We start from the raw sequence: 23,162 nt of genomic DNA, 5'->3' as shown, positions 1-23,162 counted from the left end.
CAAACCTCTCGGCTGGGGACACCCATAAGGAACAAAGGCTGTGTTGACCTCCCCATCTGCTGTTCGTGCGCCCACACTCACAGACACACACTCTCCCTCGAGTGTACACTTCTGACAAGTGAAGTGAAGGGACTGCTCCCCGTTCAGACACTGTTTGGCAGTGCTGACTTTTGTTTCCCCCTTTCCCACGGGTGACCTGTCCTGCCAACTGCACTTGCTCCCCTCCAAAAAAGCATTTCTTTTCATAAGCTAGTTCTCAAAGAACAAAACAAAAACACAAACAAGGACAAGAAGAAAAAACAAAAAATACCCCACCAATGGCAGGGGAAAATAACGACCACAGAGTTTGCATGAAAAGCAAGCACTTGGGAGGAAAATATTAGCAGCAAAGTAGTTTGAATAGTGGCCTGCTCTGAAAGCACGCTTGTCCTCTCCCCAGTGGCTATAGGCTATTGAAGAGACCTCCAGCCAGTAGCCTCCTTCCTTCCCACCAGGAAGAATTTGGTCCATCATAACCCAAGGTACCTTCCTAGGCTGACACCTAACTCTTCTGTCATTTCTTCTACAACTCATACACTCGTACAATACTTTGACACTGTTCTTAGCTCGATGAGCCTGTTTAGACTTTAACATAGCCATTTTTCTAACTACAAAGGTTTAAATGAACAAGAGAAACATTCTCACTGGAAATTTAGCATTGTAGTGCTTTGAGAGAAAAAGGACTCTTGAAAAAAGGAAAGAACCTGAGATTTATTATAGAAAAATGTATTTTGTTATATATAAATATATTACTTGTAAATATAAAGATGTTTTATAAGTATCATTATTTATGTATTGTGTAATGTGTATAAACAAGGAAAATAAAATATGCACTTTGCTTTAATATAAATGCAAATAACAAATGCCAAATTAAAAAAGATAAACACCAAAAAAGCCAATGATGAATGTCACTGTACTGTATACTTAAAAAGTACCAATAAACTCAATGAGATTAAAAAAAAAAAAAAAAGAAATATTGAATGGGTTATGAAGCTGCCTTGCTTTTATCTCGATTGGGAACCAGCCGAAGTGGCCCGTCCTGGCTTCTCCTGGCATAGTGAGACCATTGAGTCAGGACTGCTCTTTCTTTTATCTTATCCTAAAATGAAGCTTGCTATCCAAAAATCTAATTACCCTAGTCCAAGGTCAGCTCCACGAGATCCAGACACATCCCTTGTGACATTTCCCATTAGGCACAAAGATCCATAAACCCACAGCGAATTCTGACCTCTGACCAGTGACACACCCTTCCCCTTACATTCCACAGGGAGAAAATTCCTTACATATTCATCAAATTTTTCTCAAGTGGGATACAAAAGAGCTTCTGTGTGCCTGGCAATTAGCATTTCATTCTTGATTTCAAGGGAAATCGGGATCTAGGTTCTTGGAGCAGAGATCAGGACCTGGTTCCCATACACCACCCCATTCTCAGTTATTTTGTAGAGAACTAGTCTCTCCCAAGAGACCTGATCCTCTGATTTTCTGCATCCTGGCATGAGCATGCACGCAGATATCCAGACATGGATCAGAACTGTGGGAAGCCAGGGTCAAAGGCACTGGATGCTCCAGGGCCGATTCATGAAGCAGAAAGCTTTTATACTTACTCCCACCCCTGAAACAAAACCCGTTGTGTAGGGATGTTATGCTGCCAGCTGCTTTATGCACCATATGATAGAAGGCAGGCAAATTAATTCTGATTTAAGCATTCCTTTCTTCAATGAGTCTTTCAACAGTGCCCACAGTAATGTAGCATGTATTTGCTCTTGAGACACTTACAGTCTAAAAATACCTAATTTTTCTTACATTATTTCTTCATATAACATCGATTTTAAAAGACAGAAAGCATTTAAAAGAGTCTTGAATCCAACAATCACTCACTAACAGTTGGCTGTTACTCATTCTTGTATTATAAAATTGTCTTTAAGTACCTGCCATGTGGCAGGCCTGTTCTAGGGTTGAAGTAACAGAGAAAACAAAATGAAGTATTCAACTAGCACTTTCCTGTGTAGTGGAGGAGACAGAGAACACACACTCTCATTGTTATCTTGTGGATTATCTCATTTCACCCCTAGAACACTCCTTTGAAGTGGAGCCACTATTCCCATTTTAGAGATAGGGAAACCAAGGCTTAACTGGATGATGATTTGTCCAAGACCATAGAGCTATTGAATGGCAAAGCAGGGCTTCCTGCAAGTCTACAGATCCTTCATCAGAATAAGCCAGAGAAATGAGAATAAGGATTTAAAGCAGGGCACAGAGGAGGAAGTAGTGTGTGAGCTTTGAATTATGGGAAGGACTTGGTTAAGTAGGAAAAGAAAAGCTATTTGAGTAGCAAAGAGGATGTTAAAGATCCAGTGATGGAAGCAAAACTGTTTGGGGAACAAATTCTGGCTCAGTAAAATAGGGTTTTGTTTGTTTACTTATGTGAGTGTGGAACCCAGGGACTCATATGTGACAGGCAAGAAGTGCGCTACCACTGAGCCACATCCAGAGCCCCGGGTTTATCTTTCCTGTATTTATTTGAAAAGGTATAGACATGAGCAAGTAGGTAAAAATCACTAGATGTCATGATGGCCGGTTTTCGCTGCTTTCAATGGGTATTTGCATTTTAAACAAGTAAGGCTCAATGTTTTTAACCCAAAGGAGTGAAATTCTAAAGATGGAAACTTAGGCACTAGTGATACTCCAATGAGGAAACTGTCTTTTTCTTTCTTTCCTTTCCCTGTTTCTCTTTGCACTCCTCAAAGCCCAACATTCCTTGGGCTGGTTCTAATTGGCTGCACCCTGCCTTTCTCCAGCCAACCAGTCATGGGCTCTCTGCTTCTTCCATCCACCAGCTATGGGAAAAATACCAAAGAAAATAAACAGAGGAAGAGCCTGGGGCATGAGCCACTCCAGCAGAAATCCCAGGGCCCCAGGATAAATGGAGCAAAGGCAAACATTTAGTTACTCAAGCTCAGATGGTTTTTATCAGACACTTCAGCCCAGCCAGGAAGTTAGTGGACTCTCCTCTGCTCAGGGATTAGGCCCCCACACAGATAAGGCTGAATTCACAGGAACAGGGAAAGACCCTCAACTCCCACAGTGTGGGACTCTGGTTGTTCTCCTGTGAAACATGTTGTTGGTCTGGCATTTAGGTTTCTGGCCCAAGTCTGGAATCCAAGCCCTCTCATGGTTCTTACCAAACTGGCATGAGAGTAAGGTTGATTTCCTCCAGGAAGCCCCTCTGAAGAAGGGTCGTTTGCTTTGAGAGCCATCCTGAAATGCATACTTGAAATGCTAGTTCAACACTGACTGAACTAGCTCCCATCCAGCCTTCCCTCCAGAGATGGGCAGGGGCTGGAACATCGTGGAAAGTTCTCTACAGAAAGGGATGGAGAAGGTTTCAGGTGCCTTCTATCAAAAGCTCTCTCTTGTATCCTTTCTTAACCCATCCAGCAAGGTATATGATTGTGTCTCTAGGGGGCGATATAGAGCAATGAATAAGCATTTTGCCTGTGGTAAACCTGAAGAGTATATTTTCAAATAGTTAACAATTTTAAACCAAAGAAGTTTCCAGTCACTAAAATATGAGTCTTATCAATGGGTCAGCAAGAGATATGAAGTGATAGAATCTTTAAGGGGCACCAAAGTGAGTTCAATGAACTCACTAGCTGTGATGCGTGGACAAGTTATTGAATCTCATTGTCTTGGATACCTTGTCCATGAAATTAGAGCAAAGGTATGCGTCTTGGAAGACCATTGTTATAGAGATTAAATGTGATAATAAATAAAGCTATTGAGCATAGCACATGACAGGTATCTTATAAAAGTTTCTTTCCCTCCTTACCGATTCCCTCATCCCTGGCTGTCCTCCTAAGGAAAAGATACACAGATACACACGTTGAGCCGAAGTCACATGTATCTTGTGACTTGAGAAGAGAGCTACATTTGGGAGAGAAAGCCAGGATTCTGACCCCACAGAGGGCCTTACCACTTGGGCTTGCCAGGGCAAGTCAGTATGTCTTGGATCCTGTTGCTGTTGGAGGTGAAGCCACTCTTTAGAAAACTCCAGTGGCTTCTCTGCAATTAAAATGAAACCCATCTGCAGGGCGTGGAGGCACACGCCTGTAATTCCAGCACTCGGGAGGCTGAGGCAGGAGGATCGCTGTGAGTTCGAGACCAGCCTGGGCTACGTAGTGAGTTCCAGGTCAGTCTCAACTACATAGTGAGACCCTGTCTCAAAAAACAAAACAAAAAATGAAACCCATCTTTGTCATGATCTGGTCCTTGCTTATTCTTCCTACCTCTCTGTGCTCTAGACCTAACTGGTTTCTTTTGTTACCAGTTTTCTCACCTAAAGGCCTTTGCAGAAGCTGCAGCCTCCCTGGGAATATTTTCCCTCCAGTTATCTGTATGACTGGCCCATTCTCATTTAGCTTTCAATTCCAAGGCCATTTTATTTTATATTCAATACTGCACTTATCTCTACCTAATTTTAATATATTTTTGTTTGTGATGTTTTCCCACTAGAAAGTAAGCTCCAGGAGTATTTTTTTAAAAAACCCTGTTTTTCACTGATACAACCAACTCATAATTTCATCATTCAGTGAAAGTTCACTGAATGAAAAAGATGAAAAGATGCAATTTGATTAGAGCAGTGTAGCCCATGAGATAGTTTGCTTCCACAATGAAATGCAGTCCTAACTTTTGCCATCTATTAGTCACCCATTAGCAACTTGTCCTTAACTTTCACAGCAGTAGATAAAATTGAAAATTATCTTTTGCTTAATGTCACCCACTAGATTAGTGATCTATCCATGAAACCTATCCTATTTTTTGAAGCCCCCCCCCATATATATATATTTTGGGGATAGAACTTAGGACTTTGCACTTGTGAAGCAGGCAAACTGCTACTGAGCTAAATCCCAGCCTGAAGCCATACCTATCTTGCTCTACCTTGTATATCTGGTTTTCAGGAAAGATTCTGGCTAAGATCATAGGGCATCCACCCACTTAACGGATCCCTGAAACCCAGCATGGCAGATGTTGAAATTCATCTCTTGGAGGGATGTTGACAACCCCACATTTACTGCAAGAGTGTTGCAGCCTGGCTCGTGAATGTTCTTTCTGCCAAGGCCAAGTTGCTTCCTGCCTCAAGATGCCTCATATCCTTCCCTCATATACCCTCATTTGGAGAAGCAGAGTCTGCCTCCTCCCACTTCCTCTCTCTTTTTCCACCCCTACCTCGCCCTGGGAGCCTTTGACCAGAAGATGAAAAGATGTGATCAAAGTGATGGCTGTGAGCAGGAAGCTAAAGCAGGGTGAATGTTATGGACGCCCACCTCCACAGTGGAACATGGACCAGGCTAAACTGGGAGGGTCATTGTGTGCCGCAGAAGAGAAGACTGTGCCCAAATCCTGCCCACTGACACTGGGCAGAGTGAGGACACATTGGTCACATCAGGAGTGGAACTTACCAATCAGGGCACCTGTGCTACCTTGACTACTCACTCCCCACCCCAAGGGCATGGCCCACAGAGGCAGACAGGAGGTATAGAAGGCTCGTTCATACTAGAACAAAACTCAGTCCTAGGGTCCTGAGCTCCCTTGGCTTCCTGGGGTCAGGTGTTTGCCTCAACATCAAGGACAGGAGAATGACCTTACTCTTGCTGGAATCCCCAGAGATGTTGAGCCATGTGTCCTATAGGTATCTCATTTTGACCTCATTCCAAACCAGACCAGAATATTATCAGCTTAGGTAACTGCCTATGTGATTTAAAGCAACAATTTCCAAAGGCAGGTGTATATCAGAAAGAGTGGGTGTGAGGTCTGGGAAATCTCTTTTGTTGGTGGTGTTTTTATTTTATTTTCCACAAATAAGACTTTTTGCCAAGGCAAGTGTGGTTACACGTGCCATCCAAGCCTTCTGGTAGTTCGAGACAGGAGGACTATAAGTTCAAGCCCAGCCTGGGAAATTTAGCAACTTAGATCCAATCTCAAAAACTGGCCTGGGGAAGTAGCTCAGTATGAAAGCTCTGGGTTCAATCCCCAGTACCCCTCCCCCCACGCACACCTTCTATTTCTACAGAATTCTTAATTTTAAACAGACATGGGCTGCTCAGGTCCACCAGCTTTTTCAACCTCTTCCCTTATCTCATCCCAATAGCTTTTCCAGAACTACTGCCTTCACCCTGATGCTCTATGAATTTCCCAATTCAAACTTGGGCTACCATATCATTTTAGTTTTCTAACAAAGACTTCATGAAGATGACACTAAGAGTTGGACAAGCCTTTTCTTTGCTATCTCCAATGCTGTTCAGAATCAGTTTACTGACTTTTTCTTACCAGTCATTTGTCTGCATCCCTCTGGTCATGATTTCTATCAGCTCCCACATCTGGCAGACTTGTTGATGCTGAGCTCATGAGGCCTTCCATATCTGACTGTTGCATTTGCAAATAAAAACAGCACCGATCAGTTGAAGCAAATAACCGTCATAGTCTTGCAGCAACATGAGCTTCAATCATAGCTTGACATTTTTGGACTATGGCGTGCACATTTTGTCCCTAGCCAGTTCAAAGCCATGGAAGTTAGGTGTTTTTTGTTTTGTTTTGTTTTGTTTTGCCATAAACACCCTTAATAACTAAAATTTTCTAAATGCAGCTTCATCATTCTGCCTATCAGCAAGGCTCACTTCAAACACACAACCCTTGAAGAAGTCAGATATGATTTTGATTCCTTGAATCCTTGTGACTGATGTTTTTCTAATCTTATGTTGAACACAGCTGGCACTTTCATGTTGCACTAATTTTTCTCAGCAAATAAGTTGAGCACTTTCATCTTAGCTCCCTCTTCATTGCCTCTTACAAAGTACTTGTCCCTGCCAACCTCAGTGGTGCTGCTCAGAAATTTTAAAAGGTGAGAAATACAACTCCCATTCTCAATAATTTAGGCCTACGGGGCCAGTGCATAAGAGTTTCAAGTGTAAATAGTGTGGCAGAACAGGTCTCACTACAAAGGTGATATTTAATAAAGTAAAGGGCTTGGAGCCAAGGAACAGTATAGTTTGACTTATTTTTGAGCATTACCAATCTGAATGTTGGAAATAGACTGAAAGAGACAAGAGAATAACATTGAAACCAAGACAATCCAAGTGAGAGATGATAGAGGTGAGATAGAATCCTGCTGCTATGAACTTGATGGTTTAAAACAACATATGTTTATTCCTTTACAGCACTGGAAGCCAGGTGTATACAATAGGTTTCACTGGGCCAAAACCTAGTGTTAGCAGAGCTCTACCTCCTTCAGAAGCTCTACGCGAGAATCTGCCTACCTGACTTTTCTAACTTTGTAGAGCTGCATTTCTTGTATTCTTCTGCTGACGGTCCCTTCGTTCATCCTCAAGGCCAGCAATGCAGCATTGTCAAATCAGGTCTCCACTCCACGTTTACATCATCTCTCCTCTGTGTCAAACTTCCCTCTGCTTCCCTCTTCTAAGGATACTTGTTATTGTGTTAGGGCCTGCCCAGATCACCAGGACAGTTCCAAGACCCTCAGTCACATCTGCAAAGTCTTCTGCCGTGTGGGACTGGTCACAGGTTGTAGGTGCTTGGCCCTGGGTCTCTTTGGAGGCCATTATCCAACCCACCAGGGGAGACTTGAACTAGGCTAAAAGTGGGAAATGACCAGAGTCTTACATTTGTTTTGAAGATAGAGTTAATTGGATTACATGATGGACTGAATGTAGGATGTGAGAAAAAAGAAAGCAAGGAAAATACCAAAGCTTTTGCTTTGAGCCATTATAAGAAATGAAAAAAAAAAAATACTATAGGAAGAGCATTTTTTTTGGAGGGAGTGTTGTTGTCTATGTTATTAAGTTTGAGATGTCCTTTCCCGTAGGCATATTAAGAAGACAGCTGATATATGAGTTCAGGAAGTAAGTCTATGCTGGAAATTCTGATTTAAAAGCCTTTAGTGTATCTTTAAAGTTTTGAATGAAATTTTTGAATGAAGTTTTAAGTTCTCTCTCTCTCTCTTTTTTTTTTTTTTTTTTGTACCAGGGATTGAACTTGGGACCTTGTGATTGCAAGGCAGGTGGCAGAACCCACTGAGCTAAATCTCCAGCCCCAAAAAGGCAATCTTTTTTTTTTGGTACCAGGGATCGAACTTGGGTCCTTGTGCTTGCGAGCCAGGTGGTGGAACCACTGAACCAAATCCCTGGCTTGAATGAAGTTTTGAATGAAATCATTAAAGGTGTGAATGTAAATAGAAAAGAGATCCAAGGATTGAGGTCTAGCAGAGTTCAGTGATTCAAGATCAGAGAGCAGAGGAGGATTCAGCATAGAGAGAACCAAAGAGGCTACTGTGTGCTTATCAACAGAGGCAGGAGGGCAAAGGGAGGGCGCTGACTGGAGCCTCGGTGAAGAGAGAGAAATGGGGGTGGGGCGGAGAGCTAAGCTCCTGAGGAACACGGATTCCGACTGGACCGGGACGGCTTCCCCAACTCTACACCGAGCGCCTCCCCACGCCCACACACCCTCCAGCATGAAACTGAAGCCACTGCCCCAGTGTCCGGCCACAGGCACCGAGAGGGTGTTCTGTCTCTGGCCTGAAGCTTTGCGAAGATGCTGCTGAAGCTGCTGGAGGCCCCCGTCTCTCTCACCCCATTACTGATTCCCAGGGCTAAGCCTATCATCTGTGTGTAGAAAAGAGACGCATCTTGGGCAGCAGGTCCCCGTCTGCCTGTGACACTGAGCAGCCTGGCACAGCTACTGGTTGGCTGTCACATCATCAGTACCTGAGTGGAGAGCAGCAGCTGCACTGATGTCACCCACAGGGCAAGGCCCCTACGAGGGCTGCCTGCTGTCCTGAGCCATTTCCGGTGGGACACTCACATTAAATAGTCTCTTATTACACGCACTGTATACAAAACACCGTCCTGGCTCTCGGTATCAACTGGAGGGCTCATTCTACACTATTGCAATCTACACCAAATTATTTCAAAACATCTACATAACTGGGCAGTTTAGGAATGCCCCCCCCACCCCCGTACCGGGGATCGAATTCAGGACCTTGCACTTATGAGGCAGGTGGTGGCTCCAGTTTAGGAATCTTCATGTACTCCTGCTTAAATGGATGCTGTTTTCTCTTCTCCCTTTCTCCAGTCCTTCCTTCCTTCTCTTTTCTGTCTTTCTCTGCCATTCCAGTCTCTTCAGTCTTAATATTGGAATCGTTTGGAGGATTTTTAAAAATACTGATTTCTGGATCCAGTTCTGAAAAGATTCCGATTTAATTGACATTGGGTGTGAGGTAGGCTTTGTGATTGTTTTATCAAAGCTTCTCAGCTATTGTGTAGACACATTTGAGAATGTTACCGAGTAACTGTTTACATGGCTGCACTTTTATGACACACAACACTAGTTCACAGTGATAGCCTGAAATCTTCACCTGTGATTCTATGGTTTCATACCTCCCGTAAAACTTGGAACCTCCACATTCTCCTTGGAAAAGACTTTCATAACAATGCTTCTTATATCTGACTTCTTATGTCTGACTACATGTGAGCAGGGCTTGGGAGGAGGAAGAGACGGAATGGTGAATATTGAGTATCAACCCCAGTGCAATATTAAAAGCTATGGCACGAAGCTCCTATTCCCTGCCTCGCCCTTCCCTAACACTCCTAGTTCATAGAACAAAAGACTTAATGCCAATTTACCTGGCCTGAATACCTCCAGTTGATGCTGACATTGCACAGTTCTCTTTATCTTCCAAATGGCACGATGCAATGGGGACTCTGATACCTTACGCTTTGCTTTTCATTTCATTTCTAAGTTTATCTGTAAGCAACAGGAAAATCTGAGTAAAAGTGAATGGAAATATCTAAGGATTCACACACACACACACACACACACACACACGGTAAATCAAGCTTAGAAATGGGATTCTGAAAACCTAAGACAGTGACCCACCATGCTCCATAATGCATGTTTTTGTGGCACTTGTTTGGAGAGTTGTGAGGAAAAATCTAGGTTCCTTGCTTGCAAAGCAGACCTTTTTCAATTACTTGGAAACAACTTGTTTCTTCTTCCCTTCCCCCATCTGAGATCCAAAATTGGAAAGATCTAAACAGAAACATGTTCAGGCTAGATCCAAGTCTATCAAATGCCAATATTTCCAGGCTCCTTGAAAATAAAAATTGGCTCAAGTTTCCAGAAACCAATTTGGCAATGCATCTTAAGAGTTTGAAATATTTTCATATCATATCCTTTTAACCCAATTATTTCACATTTTATGCTAAGGAAATAACTAGAGATGTGATAAAAGATTTATATATAAAAATCTTCATCAAAGTGTTTATGCACAATTGCAAACAATCAGAAGGAACTGTATGCTTTCTACCACATAGGATTGGTTTACTATGCTATGGAATACTGTGCTGCTGCAGGCCATAAAATATATAGATTATTAAAACTTTTGTTTTCAAATAATTTTTATGATGTGAGCAAATCCACGTAATATAATGTCACATGAAAAAGGGCAGATAAAAAATTACTCCTTTTGTATTTCAATCCTGTTGTAGATATATAAACCTACTAGTAGAGAGGAAGACCCTGGTCAGAAATATGCTAAAATGTTAACAATGGTTACTTGAATGGAGTGGTTGTGATGTATTTCTATTTTTGCCTGGATTTTCCAAGCTCACATTGCAGAAAAATAAAGTAAAAATTTATTTTTTTCAATGAAAAGGACACATAATTTCCTACTGAAGCACTAAGCTTCTACTAGATGACAATCTCAGAAGTAACCCCCATAGTAATCACCACCATTCTGTCACTGCCGGTTCACAGCGAAGATTTCAAGCCCTGCTGCACTCATGGCTGCCCTTGAGTCTCTCAGTAGCTTTCACTTCGGTGAGCCTGGGGAGTATGTCAGTCCTCTCATGAGTACAGGAGAAGGTTGAGGAATGTTTGTGGCACAGTGGGATCAGTTTCACCCATGAGGGTTTCTGCTGGGTAAGGACTATGTGTCATCCATGTTACTCTGTAGCCTTGTGAACTGAATAGCAGTCTTAGGAATCAGAGGTCTTGCCCAGACGTGTAAGAGTGCATTTATTCATTTAGTCTAGAACTACTTAACTCAGCATCTTCTGTGTGCCAGGCAAGATTTTCACTCATTCTGCTAAAGCTATTAGTGCCTGTTACTTAATTGCTAACTGATGGAGCTGAGAAGGCAACTTGAGAATTGAAGTTCTACAGGGAAGATATAAGACAACTCCACCCTGTTTGATGGGTGTTTGGGATCATGTGTTCACTAAAGTGGTCTCTCTCTCTCTCTCTCTCTCTGTCTCTCTCTCTCTCTCCCTCTATCTCCAGATGGAGGTGATTGTTGGGGACTTTGGGATTGTGGTCGTGCCCCGGGACGCAGCTGACACAGACCGAATAATGAATCACTCCTCAATACTCCGCAAATACAAAGTGAGTCTTATATCTGTCTCCCTGCTTGTGCGTATCTCTGTGAGGTGTCCCTTCTCTGAGAGTCCTGAAAAGGCTAGATGAGTGAGGAAGCAAAAGAAATTTAATGAAAGGGGCTGGCAACCTACTTTCTCTCCTCTGTCTCCAGAACAACATCATGGTGGTGAAGGATGACATCAACCATCCCATGTCTGTTGTCAGTTCAACCAAGAGCAGGTATGTTTGACAAATGGCCAGAGATACTGGTCACAATGGCTTACCAGTTTCCCTATAGCTTTCCTGAGCCAAAGGCTTAGGGAACACATCAAGAAGACACTTGCTGTTCCAGTATTCAGCCTCCTGTTTGGACTCATTTGTCTCCAACCATTTAACTTTAAAAGAGGAAATTGTACATTAGGTAGTCTTAGCTGCTTTGAGGGGGAAAAGGATGTTTTCAGTTGTAAATTTTTAGTTTGAGATCCTATAATGTATTAGTAAGGATATTAGCCAAGCTGCCTAACAAAAAGATCCCAATACAGAGTTTTTGTAAGCTAAGTGTTTAGTTCCTTCTTACCAAAGTCCAAAGGAACTGAATCTCTAGTCTCGCCAATATGAAGCTTCTGTCTCGGTCTCCACAGTGGCTACCATGATGGTTCTTCTCAGTGGGAAGTTAAAGCCCGAGGCAAGAAGCTTCATCTTTGAGAGTTGCACGTGTCACTTCCCTTTGCATGCCAGAGGCTCAGGGATAAAGGGAGGCCAGGAAATAGGATTTATTGCTTGGCAGCCATCTGTCCAGACAAAACAGGAGGCTGTATTACTAGACCAAAGAAAGACAAGATGATTGCCAGGAGCCAGTTAACAGTCGCCACCACAAACTCCAAGTGGAAATACCCAGTGGAATGGTGAAATATATAGAATATGGAGGTTTGGAAATATAAAACTGAGGGGCTTAAATGTGTTATTCCCAGTATGGATGAGCTCACAGAAAGTGCCAAGAAGGGAGGAAGATAAAGCATGTATAAAGAAGACACTACAAGCATATTAGCATTTTAAGAAGACTAAGGGGCAGTCAGAACCCCTAGCAATGATGGCCCAGCAACTAAGACAGAAGCAGGCCCAAACATAGAAAGTGTTGTTATCTGTGTCACACATCGGAGAAATAAAGTGAACCCATGACTTAGAAAAGGTCTAGTGGACTTCGTCCTTAAAAGACAATTATGTAGACACTAATAAGAATGGAAACAACTGAGAGATGAGGACAGAAGCCCTGGGACAATGGAAAATGAGTGGACAGGGCGGAGAAGATTGTGGTTCCAGACCTGACCGCCCACTAGATTCATCTTGTTACACACTGGTACACATTCCTATGTCCCAGTCAGCTCCACTGAATCAGAACTTTCTGGGGTTGGGTTTAGGAATCTGCCTGCTGATATAGATGAGTTTGAGGAAGTTGGCATTGGCATTTTGGAACCACCTAGATACATTTCTGAAGTATTTTATGTGCAAGGTGACCCTCTGGGACTACCTTATAAGGTCAGGACAGTGTATGTGTTCAAAGTGAATCTGTCTTCAGGGAGATTGCACAGGGCAGGGCTCAGATGCCTTTTAGAATCTAGATATCTGGAGGAATAGAATCTAGTGTCTGGAGGAGAATTTTCACAAATAGCTCCTTAGAGTCTAGCATTCCCAAGACTATCATATAAGTAGAGACAAAAAGCAGCCAGAGAAACACTGAAGAAAAATTGTGCAGAAACCAAAGTTCACTGGAGTCCTTCACACCTGTTGGAGCCTTTCTTCCATGTGCTTCCAGCCCAGGGCTCCTGTAGCGGGGAAAAAAAGATGTGGTCAATTATAGGAATTTCTTAGACAATTGATTTTCTTTCTTTTTTTGGAGGGGGGCAATTGATTTTCATGACAGCAGCATACAGAGAAACACAAGAGATAAATAAGTGTACCTTAAATATACACACAGAAAACTTTTTTCAAAAAATAGGTAATACATTAAAATGCCTACTGTGTGCTTATCAACATTCTAAGTGTTTTTACATAATGGCTCTTTTAATGCTCTTAATAGCTCCTGGAATTGGATGAAATAATGTCCTCATTTTAGAGAGGAGAAAACTAAAGAACAGTGGGACTTAAAATAACTTGCCAAAGGTCTCTCAGCTAGAAAATGGCAGAGTCAGGATGTCGTTGGGCTGGGGGAGGATTTGTGGAGGCAAAAGGGCATTTTCTAATATTGATACTATTTACTCAATCTAAGCAAAGGCTAGTGATGGGGTGTTGAGCAGATGCCTGAAAGACAGAGTGCAGGCCAGTGTTCCTGTCTTGCTTCAGTTTTAGGCATGGTTGTCTGTCTGATTGATATCTCTTGTCATGCAGGCTGGCTCTGCAGCATGGGGATGGCCATGTCGTGGATTACCTGTCCCAGCCAGTCATCGACTACATCCTCAAGAGTCAGCTGTACATCAATGCCTCTGGCTAGTAGCTGCTTTGCTCTCTGCTCCACTCTCCCCTTATCCTCTGCCAACAAACACACTGGCCCCTCCAATCTCTGTCAGTTTCCCCTGTCTCTCTCCTACCTCTCTGTTTCTTCATCTCCTCATCTTGACTGTTCTGTCCACTGCTAACTTAACCCCCCACAGTGTGGGGGACCTGCAAAGAAACATGGCATTCCCTATTCCACAGTCATCTTTGGACAAACTTTCCTCTAGTCTTTGGGTTGGGGGTGGGTGAGGGAATGGGGTGGGAGTTGGGGGAAGTGCAGTCCTTGGAGATGTACTGGTATCCATTTCCCAGCATGCTCTAGAGAGGCGGCTCTGGTGCCCATCCTCCCAGCATGCTCTGTGGAGGCGGCTCTGGCTCTTGCCTTCCCAGCATGCCCTTTACCACAAAGGGCTAGTTTTCTTTTTATTTATTTATTTATTCATTCATTTATTTTTCTTTATTCACTTCTTGTAGAACTTGGATGAAGTCAGTGTCTATGGTTCTTTATGTTTGTAGTAGTCCTAATGCACTCCTGTGGTATGACTTCCCTTCCAATAGGACACTATAGCCAGCCTCAGCACTCAGGAAGTGCATGAGGGCCATGCCCAGCAGGAAAGGCTGAGCCAACTCCACTTCTCCAACACATACCTACCTATCTACACACACACACACACACACACACACACACACACACACACACACTCACTCACGCAGCAGCAGCGGCAGCCACAACAGCAACACCTTTGGTCAAGAGTCAGATTTCCATGTTCCAAACCAGCAAATGAATGCTGGAATAGTAGGGCTTCTCAGAATTTGAGTTCATTCCCTTAGTTTCAGAAGACTGGTTTCCAGATGCTGTGGAGATATAATCACACAGAGCCAGTGGTACTCAGTACATTGACCTACATGGGCTGTGACCAGTGTCACCATGTGGGTTTCATATGTCAGCCCAGCCTTTGGAAACCATGCTTAGACATGTTCCTGAATCTGAGAAGAATCACACAGGCAAAGCCAAATCCTGATAATCCAGTTTTTTTTTCTTTTAAAAAAATGCTAGGAATTCACTCAACCCTAGAGATCTTCACTAATTGGAATTATTTATTGCCCATTTGCTGGAAATTGTCTCTGTTGTAATGGAATTCCAAGATGATCTAGGAAAAATTTGTTGCCCTGAAAAGAACTGATGGTTCTCAGCCCCTCCAGCTGAGGTTACCTAGGTCATGTTGTCCATTCTTTCTTGAGAGGCAGTGCCTTGGCCTTCTGGGCCTGGAAACATCACCTGTACAGCCCATCAACTGCAAGCACAGCCCAAGGAGACCTGCCTGACTTGGAAATGAGTTAAAAAAAGAGAGACCGTAAAGGCACCAGGAGCCACTAAGCTGTTTTACTCCATTCCTCCTTAATTCCCTCCTTCCTCTCTGTCCCTGGAGAAACTTTTGACAGATTGTGTTCTGAATGTTAAGGCCTCCCTTAACTTAGCTCCTTAGGGAGCTAAAAGGAAATTACTCTCTTGTGCTTTTCCTCTCTCATCCAGTCTCCGGCTATGAGGTTTCTGGTTGTCCTCGATGAATGGTGCACAAGTATTATGACATTTTTATCCAAATCTAGTATGAACTGTGGCCCAGGTGGGACCTGAAGCCAGGGACAACATTTATTGCCACACATTTCATCTCTTCAGCGTTCTTCAGTTACCTCCAGGAAAAGGAAGTGGATTCAACAGAATAACATGGTAGAAGAACATCCCAAAGAGTGCTGTTTCTTGGATTATAAAAATTATCTCAGAGAAAGGAAGGAAAATCCTATTTTGGAGCCTCAGTGTTGGCTAGGAATCATGGAATAATAAAAAGGAAAAAAAAAAAAAAAAAAAAACCTCTGGAGCTAAGTTGCTCCAACACTCTCCTTTAAAGGTGCGGGAGCAAAAACCCATGGAATTAAATTGCTGATCTCAGGCCACACATCAAGCGTAGAGCTGGTGAGAGGGTATCATTTCTCTGAAACAGAACAAAAACAAAAACAAAAAAACAAAGGTGTTCTTCAAGTTTATGGACAAAGTTTATGAGGCCCCATGTGAGCAGACCTGAGAAATACTAGATTTCTTTGGTTCCTTTGGTCCACTCTGTTACTCTCCTGGACTCTGGTCAAGCCCCATTTAGTCCACAGACCCCAGGAGGACCTGAGCTGGCTCTGCACTCTCAGTGGGGGGGGGGCAAAAGAATGCGGGAGTTGAGAGGGAGAGCGAAAGGAGCTAAGGAGAAGTACAAAGACAAGACAAGTAGATTTCTAGGAATGAAATGGGCAGATTGCATGTTGGTATATCACAGGGGTTGTGTTAAAAAATAGCTTTCCTTTAGTTACAGAAAAGCAAATCTCCTTTCAGGTAGAAGTCCCATTTCTCACTGTCCTCCATTCTGACTTTGCTGGAAGAAGATCAGAGCACCTCTCTGAGTCCAGGGTAGGACACAGACTATGACCCAGCCACCAACCAGAAAGATGGTTCAGAGTTTTAGATGGTGCTCCAGGTACCAAAAAGGATAGCCTCTAGGTATGACTTCCCTCGGGGGTCCTGCTCCTTCAGTCAGAGGCCAAACCAAGAGTGGCACGGCTGGGAGAAGGTGAGAAAGCATGAACTAGAATGATCATGTCAAGAGAGGTCTGGAACCTCATTTCCTGCTATCAATAGAAAAAGGCCTTCCCTATTTTTCTAAAAGTGGCTGATATAAAAACAGCCAGGAGGAAAACCCTAGATGTTGATTATCTCACCTCAAGTCATGGTCTTCAGGGGTTTCTGTGCCGCTAGCAAGTACCTCAGTCACACACACCCCAACCCCAGGTAGCCTCTGGGCCTTCTGTCTTTCATTTTCCTTGAATGTCCATGGGATCAGGGAAGAAAGTCTCTTACTGAAGTGCCTGAAACCAGAGCTAGAGCTTCTAGAGATGCAGGTCTTCCTGTCTCAGCTTGGGTAGCCTTTCCCCAACAGGTTCTAGTCTCAAGCTCCAGCTTCTCAGAAAGAAAGAACTTGCTGTTCAAATTAAGTTGAAAGTAAGACTCAATAGTCAAACTACAGCAAAAGGCAGAAAATTACAGGGAGAAACTTGTACTATAGCGCAAATCTACTCTCCCCAAACTGATTCATACACTCACTTAGGGGACTAAAGAGAGAAACATATTATTATGTATATTTTATTCATCAAAAGAATAATGCAAATATAAAACAGTAGAGTATAAAAAGTTCAGGATCTCTCCCAAGGATACAGCATAGGCGCCAACAGGTGTGATGGGAAGGATGGAAACAGAGACTGATTTTGTATCTCATGTACCTAGGACACCTTAGAAGCAGCATCATGGTGATGGTAGTGAATATGCTGGCCAAATCCATCCAGTCCGCACCTTCCTGTAGCTGCCCAGTACACTCTTCAAGTGGTTTCTCTGTAGTGTAAATTTGGTGTCCTGTCTGTTTCAGTTAGTTGGAAATGAGTTACAACTCTTTCTCTCCACCTTCAGTCGAGTTTTTGGGCCCAGAGCTCCACATGAGCCTCACTGGCCTCTTGGGTTGGCATGGAAAGGAGGAAACTTCTTTGGAATCATTTTTTGGTCATATAGTCTGCCATTTAAAAGTAAAATTTATGTTATGGAATAAAAACTACATTCGAGCTGCAATACCATTTCACAGTGAAATATTTTGAGTAAAATTTTGTTCTTAGAATAGTCATGGACAAGAGTTTTATGAGCAAAATGTTTCAATTATGTTAATAAATAAGACAATGCCACTAGAGTCTTGTGTCTTTGATCCTTCTCTGTGTGTTCCTCTGAGAAGTAATCACTTTTGTTCATAGTTTTATTGACAGGAGACAACAGGTATAAAAACATACATAGGATATATTTTCTGCCTGGTTCAGCAGATGCCACATGTATAAATAAAAGTATATATAACCACACCCAAGATGTACAAAAGAGAAAATAATTAGCAATTTTTAAAATTTTACCAAAGTTTTTTCAGTTTATAAACATTAAATTTTCGATCCAGACTAGCCCACACCGTCTGGCCTTGGTTAACTTTGAGTCTTTACTGAAATTAGTACCTTATTAAATAAAATTATATCTGTTAAAATTAACAACCTACATAACTTTTTAGTACAGAAGATCTTAACTAAAAAAGAAAATTTTAAACTCATCATTTGTTTTGCCATGTAAATGAGCAAAAATTGATGACTTGTTAATTGTTCAGTCCAGCTGAAATTATTAGTTCTTATTTCATCTTTAGTTATAGCATACATCCTGCATTGGTTTAGGTCTAGATAGTGATTGTCATTGGTTAATCAATAGTCAGGATTCAAAAAATGAAGCAGCAATTGCTTGTTAGGCCATGCTATAGGTTGCAATTGCTTGTTACCCATGGAAGGGTAAGATAGTCATAGTATTAGATAATTGTTTATTAGAATAGGTTTTAGGTTTTTGTTTTGTTTCTTAATCATTTTGGTTCTTAGGATTATTAGGATTTTTTTCTTAAAATTAAATTAGCAAGCTGTCTTACTTTTTTTGTTACTGAGATAAAATACCCAACACACAAAGTTAAAGGAAGAAACATTTATTTATCTCACAGTTTGTAGAGCTTCAGTCCGTAATCAGCTGGCTCCGAGACAGGGTGGCGAAGCAGACAAGCATTGCAGAGGAGAAACAGTTCATGGTGGGCAGAAGATAGCAAAGCAAGCAAGGGAGAAGACAAGCCTCTCTGACCCTTGTATTGTATCCAGGCTACCGGGATCAGGGTGGTTCAAACCAACTAGTGGACTGATTTAGTAATCATACATGTTTAATCCCAGCATTGCACCATGAATTTATCACACACTCTAGATCCAGCCACATCTGAAAAAGCCCCATTTACGACTATATAAGTTCTTGGGGGTTATTTAAACACAAGCCGTAACATTCTGTCCATGGTCCCCCAAAGGCTCATGCACACCCCTTTATACAAAAAGCATTTAGTCCACCTCCAAGAGTTGCCAAAGTCCTATCAGTTTCAGCATTGCTAGAAAATCTCCTCTGAGATTTAGGGCAAACTCAGCTTTGAGCCTTTGTACAAATTAAATGGAATTTAAACACTTTCCACATTCAGTGTCACAACATAGAGGTTTCCATTCCAAAAGGTACAAAGAGGAGATAGAAAGGAATGGGAGCAAGTTCAAACTCCATCAGGGAAAACATTAATTACATGTCCAGCGTCTGAGGGAATCTGTGGCAAGATGTGAATTCCAAAGGGCTTGTGTGGCTCTGCCCCCACAGCGCTGCTGGTGGTTGTAGCTTCCACAGCTTCTCCCTTGGGCTGGTTCCACTCTCTCCTTGCAGACTTCCTCAGTTGAGCTATCATCCTGGCTTCTCCAAACTTCTGAGGTCTCCAGCGCACCTTTGGCTTCACGTTCACAGCTTGGCCTCCCAAGCTGTCTTCTGAAATCTGGGTGGAAGCCTTCCTGACCCCACGACTTGCATTCTGCATGCGCCTAACACCGACACCATGTGGATGATGCCAAGGTCTGCTGCCAGCTGAAGCACTAGCCAGGCTTCTTTCTGTCTTGGCTGTAGGGGTCCAGAGACTATGAACCAAATCCTGAGGAACAACTTCCCCAGGCCACCACTATTCTGGAACCTGGTGCTCTGGGGCTCCCTCCTCAAAGCAAAGTCTTTCACTTTTGCAGTTTTGAGGCTGCAAAGGCTGAAGTCACACTGTTTTGTGTGATGTCCTCGAGCCACTTTTTCTATTCTCTTGTTCCTTCTCGGCAATAAAGATCTCCTCTGCTCTATCTTTGCAGACCGCAGTTTTACTGGTGCTTCCTTTCTGGCCAAATTCACAATGTTTTTAATAATTTTGCTGGCCTCTTTGCTCTTCATTCTAAACATAGATCTGGCTAAGAGCAGCCATGCCACAGCCTCAATACTAGATGACCTTGAAATTTCTTCTAAAAGATTAATTAGTCTGCTGCCCTTAATCTTAGTCTCAGGCAGTCTCTGGACATGAGCAAAATGCAAACAAACTTTCTGCTAAGGTATAACATGCATTTTCTGGAGTCTAAGAGCCAATGTAGGCCTTCTTCCCAGCAGACACCTCCTAAGCCTGGTTTTCACTGTCAGGATTTCTGTTTTTTTTTTTTTTTTGGTACTGGGGATAGAACTCAGGTCCTTGCACTTGCAAGGCAGGTGACGGAACCACTGAGCTAAATCCCTAGCCTCTACTGGCAGGATTTCTATCAACCTCTGTCTTCTGAACTCCGACCAGCATCTCCTATCAAGTACAGCCTCAGGTGTTCTGGCTCTGTTTTTTCAGCTGGCGTCTCCAAACCTTTCCTCACTCTCTCCTCTCCCACAAGCCAGCTCCAAAGGTTCCCAAGTCACATGGTCAGGTACAGTCACATCCATGACCCTACTTCTCTAGTCCCAAATTCTCTCTTAGCTACTTTTGTTGTTGTTGTTGTTGTTACTGAGACAAAATACCCCACACACAAAGGTAAAGGAAAAAAAGGTTTATTTATCTCACAGTTTGTAGTGGTTTCAGCCCACAATCAGCTGGCTCTGAGGTAGGGTGGCATAGCAGACAGGCATTGCAGAAGAGAAACAGTTCATGGTGGGCAGAAGGTAGCAAAGCAAGCAAGGGATAAGACAGGCCTCTTTCTGACCCTTATATTGTATTCAAGCTATCAGGATTAGGGTGGTGCCAAAGGAATCAGTGGATTGATTTAGTAATCACCCACTCTTAATCCTAGCACCCTTAATCCTTGCATTGCACCAGGAATCAAACATACACCCTAGATTTGGCCACCTCTGAAAAAGCCCCACCTAGGACTGCACGAGGCTTTGGGGAGACATCTAAACACAAGCTATAACACCAGCTTTGTGTGCATCCTTGTGAGTTTTGTGGCACCTTATAAAAATGTTTGATATACCTTGTAAATTTATTACTTGAGTTTGTATTGCTATTTTGTTCACAGAGCTAGACACTTGTTTTTCCTGTCCCAAGAGTGCATAATAATGCAAATATATTTAAAACTGAAGCTAAGCAAGGCATGATGGTGCATGCCTATAATCCCAGCACTTGGGAGGCTGAGGCAGGAGGATCACTGTGAGTTTAAGACCAGCCTGGGCTACATAGTGAGTTCCAGGTCAGGCTTAACTACGTAGTGAGACCCGGTCTCAAAAAAACAAAAACAAAACAAAACAAAAAATTGAATCTAAACACCAGCTTAATTTGCTAAGTTATACTAACAAAAATATATATACTAAATATGAATCAGTATTCATAAACACATTTCTTATGCTTCATGAATAAACTTCAGATCTTGGGATTTCTTAAGAAGTTCCTCATGGCCAATAGTATAAAGCAGAAAAAATATAATCTATGTTTTCCCACTTGGAAAACCAAACCACAGCAAGAATCCACAACATTCCCATGACTGTGCCAAACATTAAAAGAAGACATGATAAACATATTCCTGGTCGTCAAGACTTGTCCCAAACACTGGACAGTACTTAATATCTTCTTACTCGTTTTTCTAGCTTCCAAAGAGTACTAGAAAGAGACCGCATCCTGGGATAAAATAAAAAATAAAGCTGCTGAAAAGTTATAGTCTATGGGCAGTTTTGTTTCTATCGCTCTCCTATCTACTGTGAGTCAAAGAAGATGATGATATGTATAATAGCATGCCAATAGAACAATGAATCAGAAAACTCAGAGAGGACAAGTGTGAGATCATTGTCATATAAATTAAATAGTGACAAGAAACCAGAAGGAAAGGCCCTTAATTTGTCAGGGTCAGGTTGAGACTGACAACCAGAAGTTAGAGCTTCAGTAAACTACTTCTAAGCCATATCACTGCCAACCACCACCTTTTTTTAGGGTTAATTTGTCAAGTCCTTATCAAAAGACTACCAATAGCCATTTTTCATTACCCCTTTCAACTCAGGGTTGATGCTCTGTCAGGAAGGACATTCTTATGATTTTCTTATCAATGCGTCTCACTGAGGAATCCTCTTATGATTCTATATACCATGGTTCTTCGCTAATAAGATCCCCCCATCAGGTTCCCTAGAATATATACTGTCTAATCCTATGCTTAGCAGAGATAGCCAATCGCCAACAACTCATGTTCCGTTTTCATAGTGAGGAATTGTCTCAAAGCAATGGCTTTCCACCGAGGGGCTTAGTGGTGAAGATGAGTTTCAGACCCCTTTCAAATTAAGTGTGCCATAATAATGTGTTTTGAACAACTGGCATATGAGGCCTCCCCTCCATATCCGTGTTCTTTTTCCTTCCACCCAGCTGAATGGCGACAACCCTCTCTCCCACCAAATGTAGTCTTATGTGAGGGCCACCCTGGCAGCCTGCTCTCCATCCAGTCTATTATGGGACAAAGAAATATGAGTCTGCGTGCTTAGCTTATGGCATATTTTAAGGTCTTCATGACACAGAAGTTACTTTAATGGACATACATTTTTCTGGACATTAATTACAATTAGGAAATTTATAGGATGTATGATTTAATGTGCCAAGACAGAGTTATAAAGTCACTTCTACAAACAGGGTAAAGTGATCAGATCTATCAAAATTTTGGGAGTCAGTGTGGACAGGAGCAGAGAATCCTTTCCTCAGCCACTTGGGTAGATGCCAGTTCAAAACTATACTTTATTTCATTTTAACTTATTAAAAGTATGCACAACAGACCATTGATTTTACATTTATTTTATACGGTGAAAAAATATTCATTATACTCCCAAGAATATTAATTATACTCTCAACCCAGCTTGGGTTGTTCTAGAAATAAATACTCTTTATGCTTAAGATACAGCATCAGCTAAAATCTCAAGGTGCTCTCATGGGTGGAAAGGGTAAAATAAGATACTCAGAAACAGGGAATGGAACCCAGGACCTCAGACATAACAGGCAAGTGTACTATCTCTGAGCTACATCTCCAGCCCATGCTAGGATCCACTGATATTCTAGTGGCATTTTCATTTACATTTGTGTTTTTTAACTTTCATCTTAGAGTTTAATAAAAATCAGAAACTGACACTGGGCTTTCCTTATTTAAAAACATGTCCGTCAAAAGCCAAGGAAATAAAACGAAGCATGAGGAAAGTTCCAAGCCAAGATGATAGTGCTTCTGGTTCCTTCAGCAATTCCCACTGGTTACCATGACTCAACAGTCTTTTGCAATCCATT

General features: G+C 42.3%; 1 protein-coding gene across 1 annotated transcript in view; it reads left to right on the top strand.

Moving 5' to 3' along the window:
* Nmnat2 (nicotinamide nucleotide adenylyltransferase 2) overlaps window positions 1-17,738 on the top strand; it is a 157,159-nt gene extending 139,421 nt beyond the window's left edge. Inside the window, exons 9-11 of the mRNA XM_010640549.3 lie at window positions 11,392-11,493; window positions 11,639-11,706; window positions 13,852-17,738. Of these exons, the coding sequence (XP_010638851.1) occupies window positions 11,392-11,493; window positions 11,639-11,706; window positions 13,852-13,954 (273 nt within the window). The 3' untranslated portion in view covers window positions 13,955-17,738. The remainder of the gene's footprint in view (window positions 1-11,391; window positions 11,494-11,638; window positions 11,707-13,851) is intronic.
* The last annotated feature ends 5,424 nt before the right edge of the window (window positions 17,739-23,162 follow it).

This window comes from Fukomys damarensis, unplaced genomic scaffold (genome assembly GCF_012274545.1).
Source record: "Fukomys damarensis isolate Sample0158 unplaced genomic scaffold, DMR_v1.0_HiC HiC_scaffold_11, whole genome shotgun sequence".
Lineage (NCBI taxonomy): Eukaryota > Metazoa > Chordata > Mammalia > Rodentia > Bathyergidae > Fukomys > Fukomys damarensis.
Note: the sequence above shows the minus strand (reverse complement) of the source record. Positions and strands in the feature narration are given on the sequence as shown.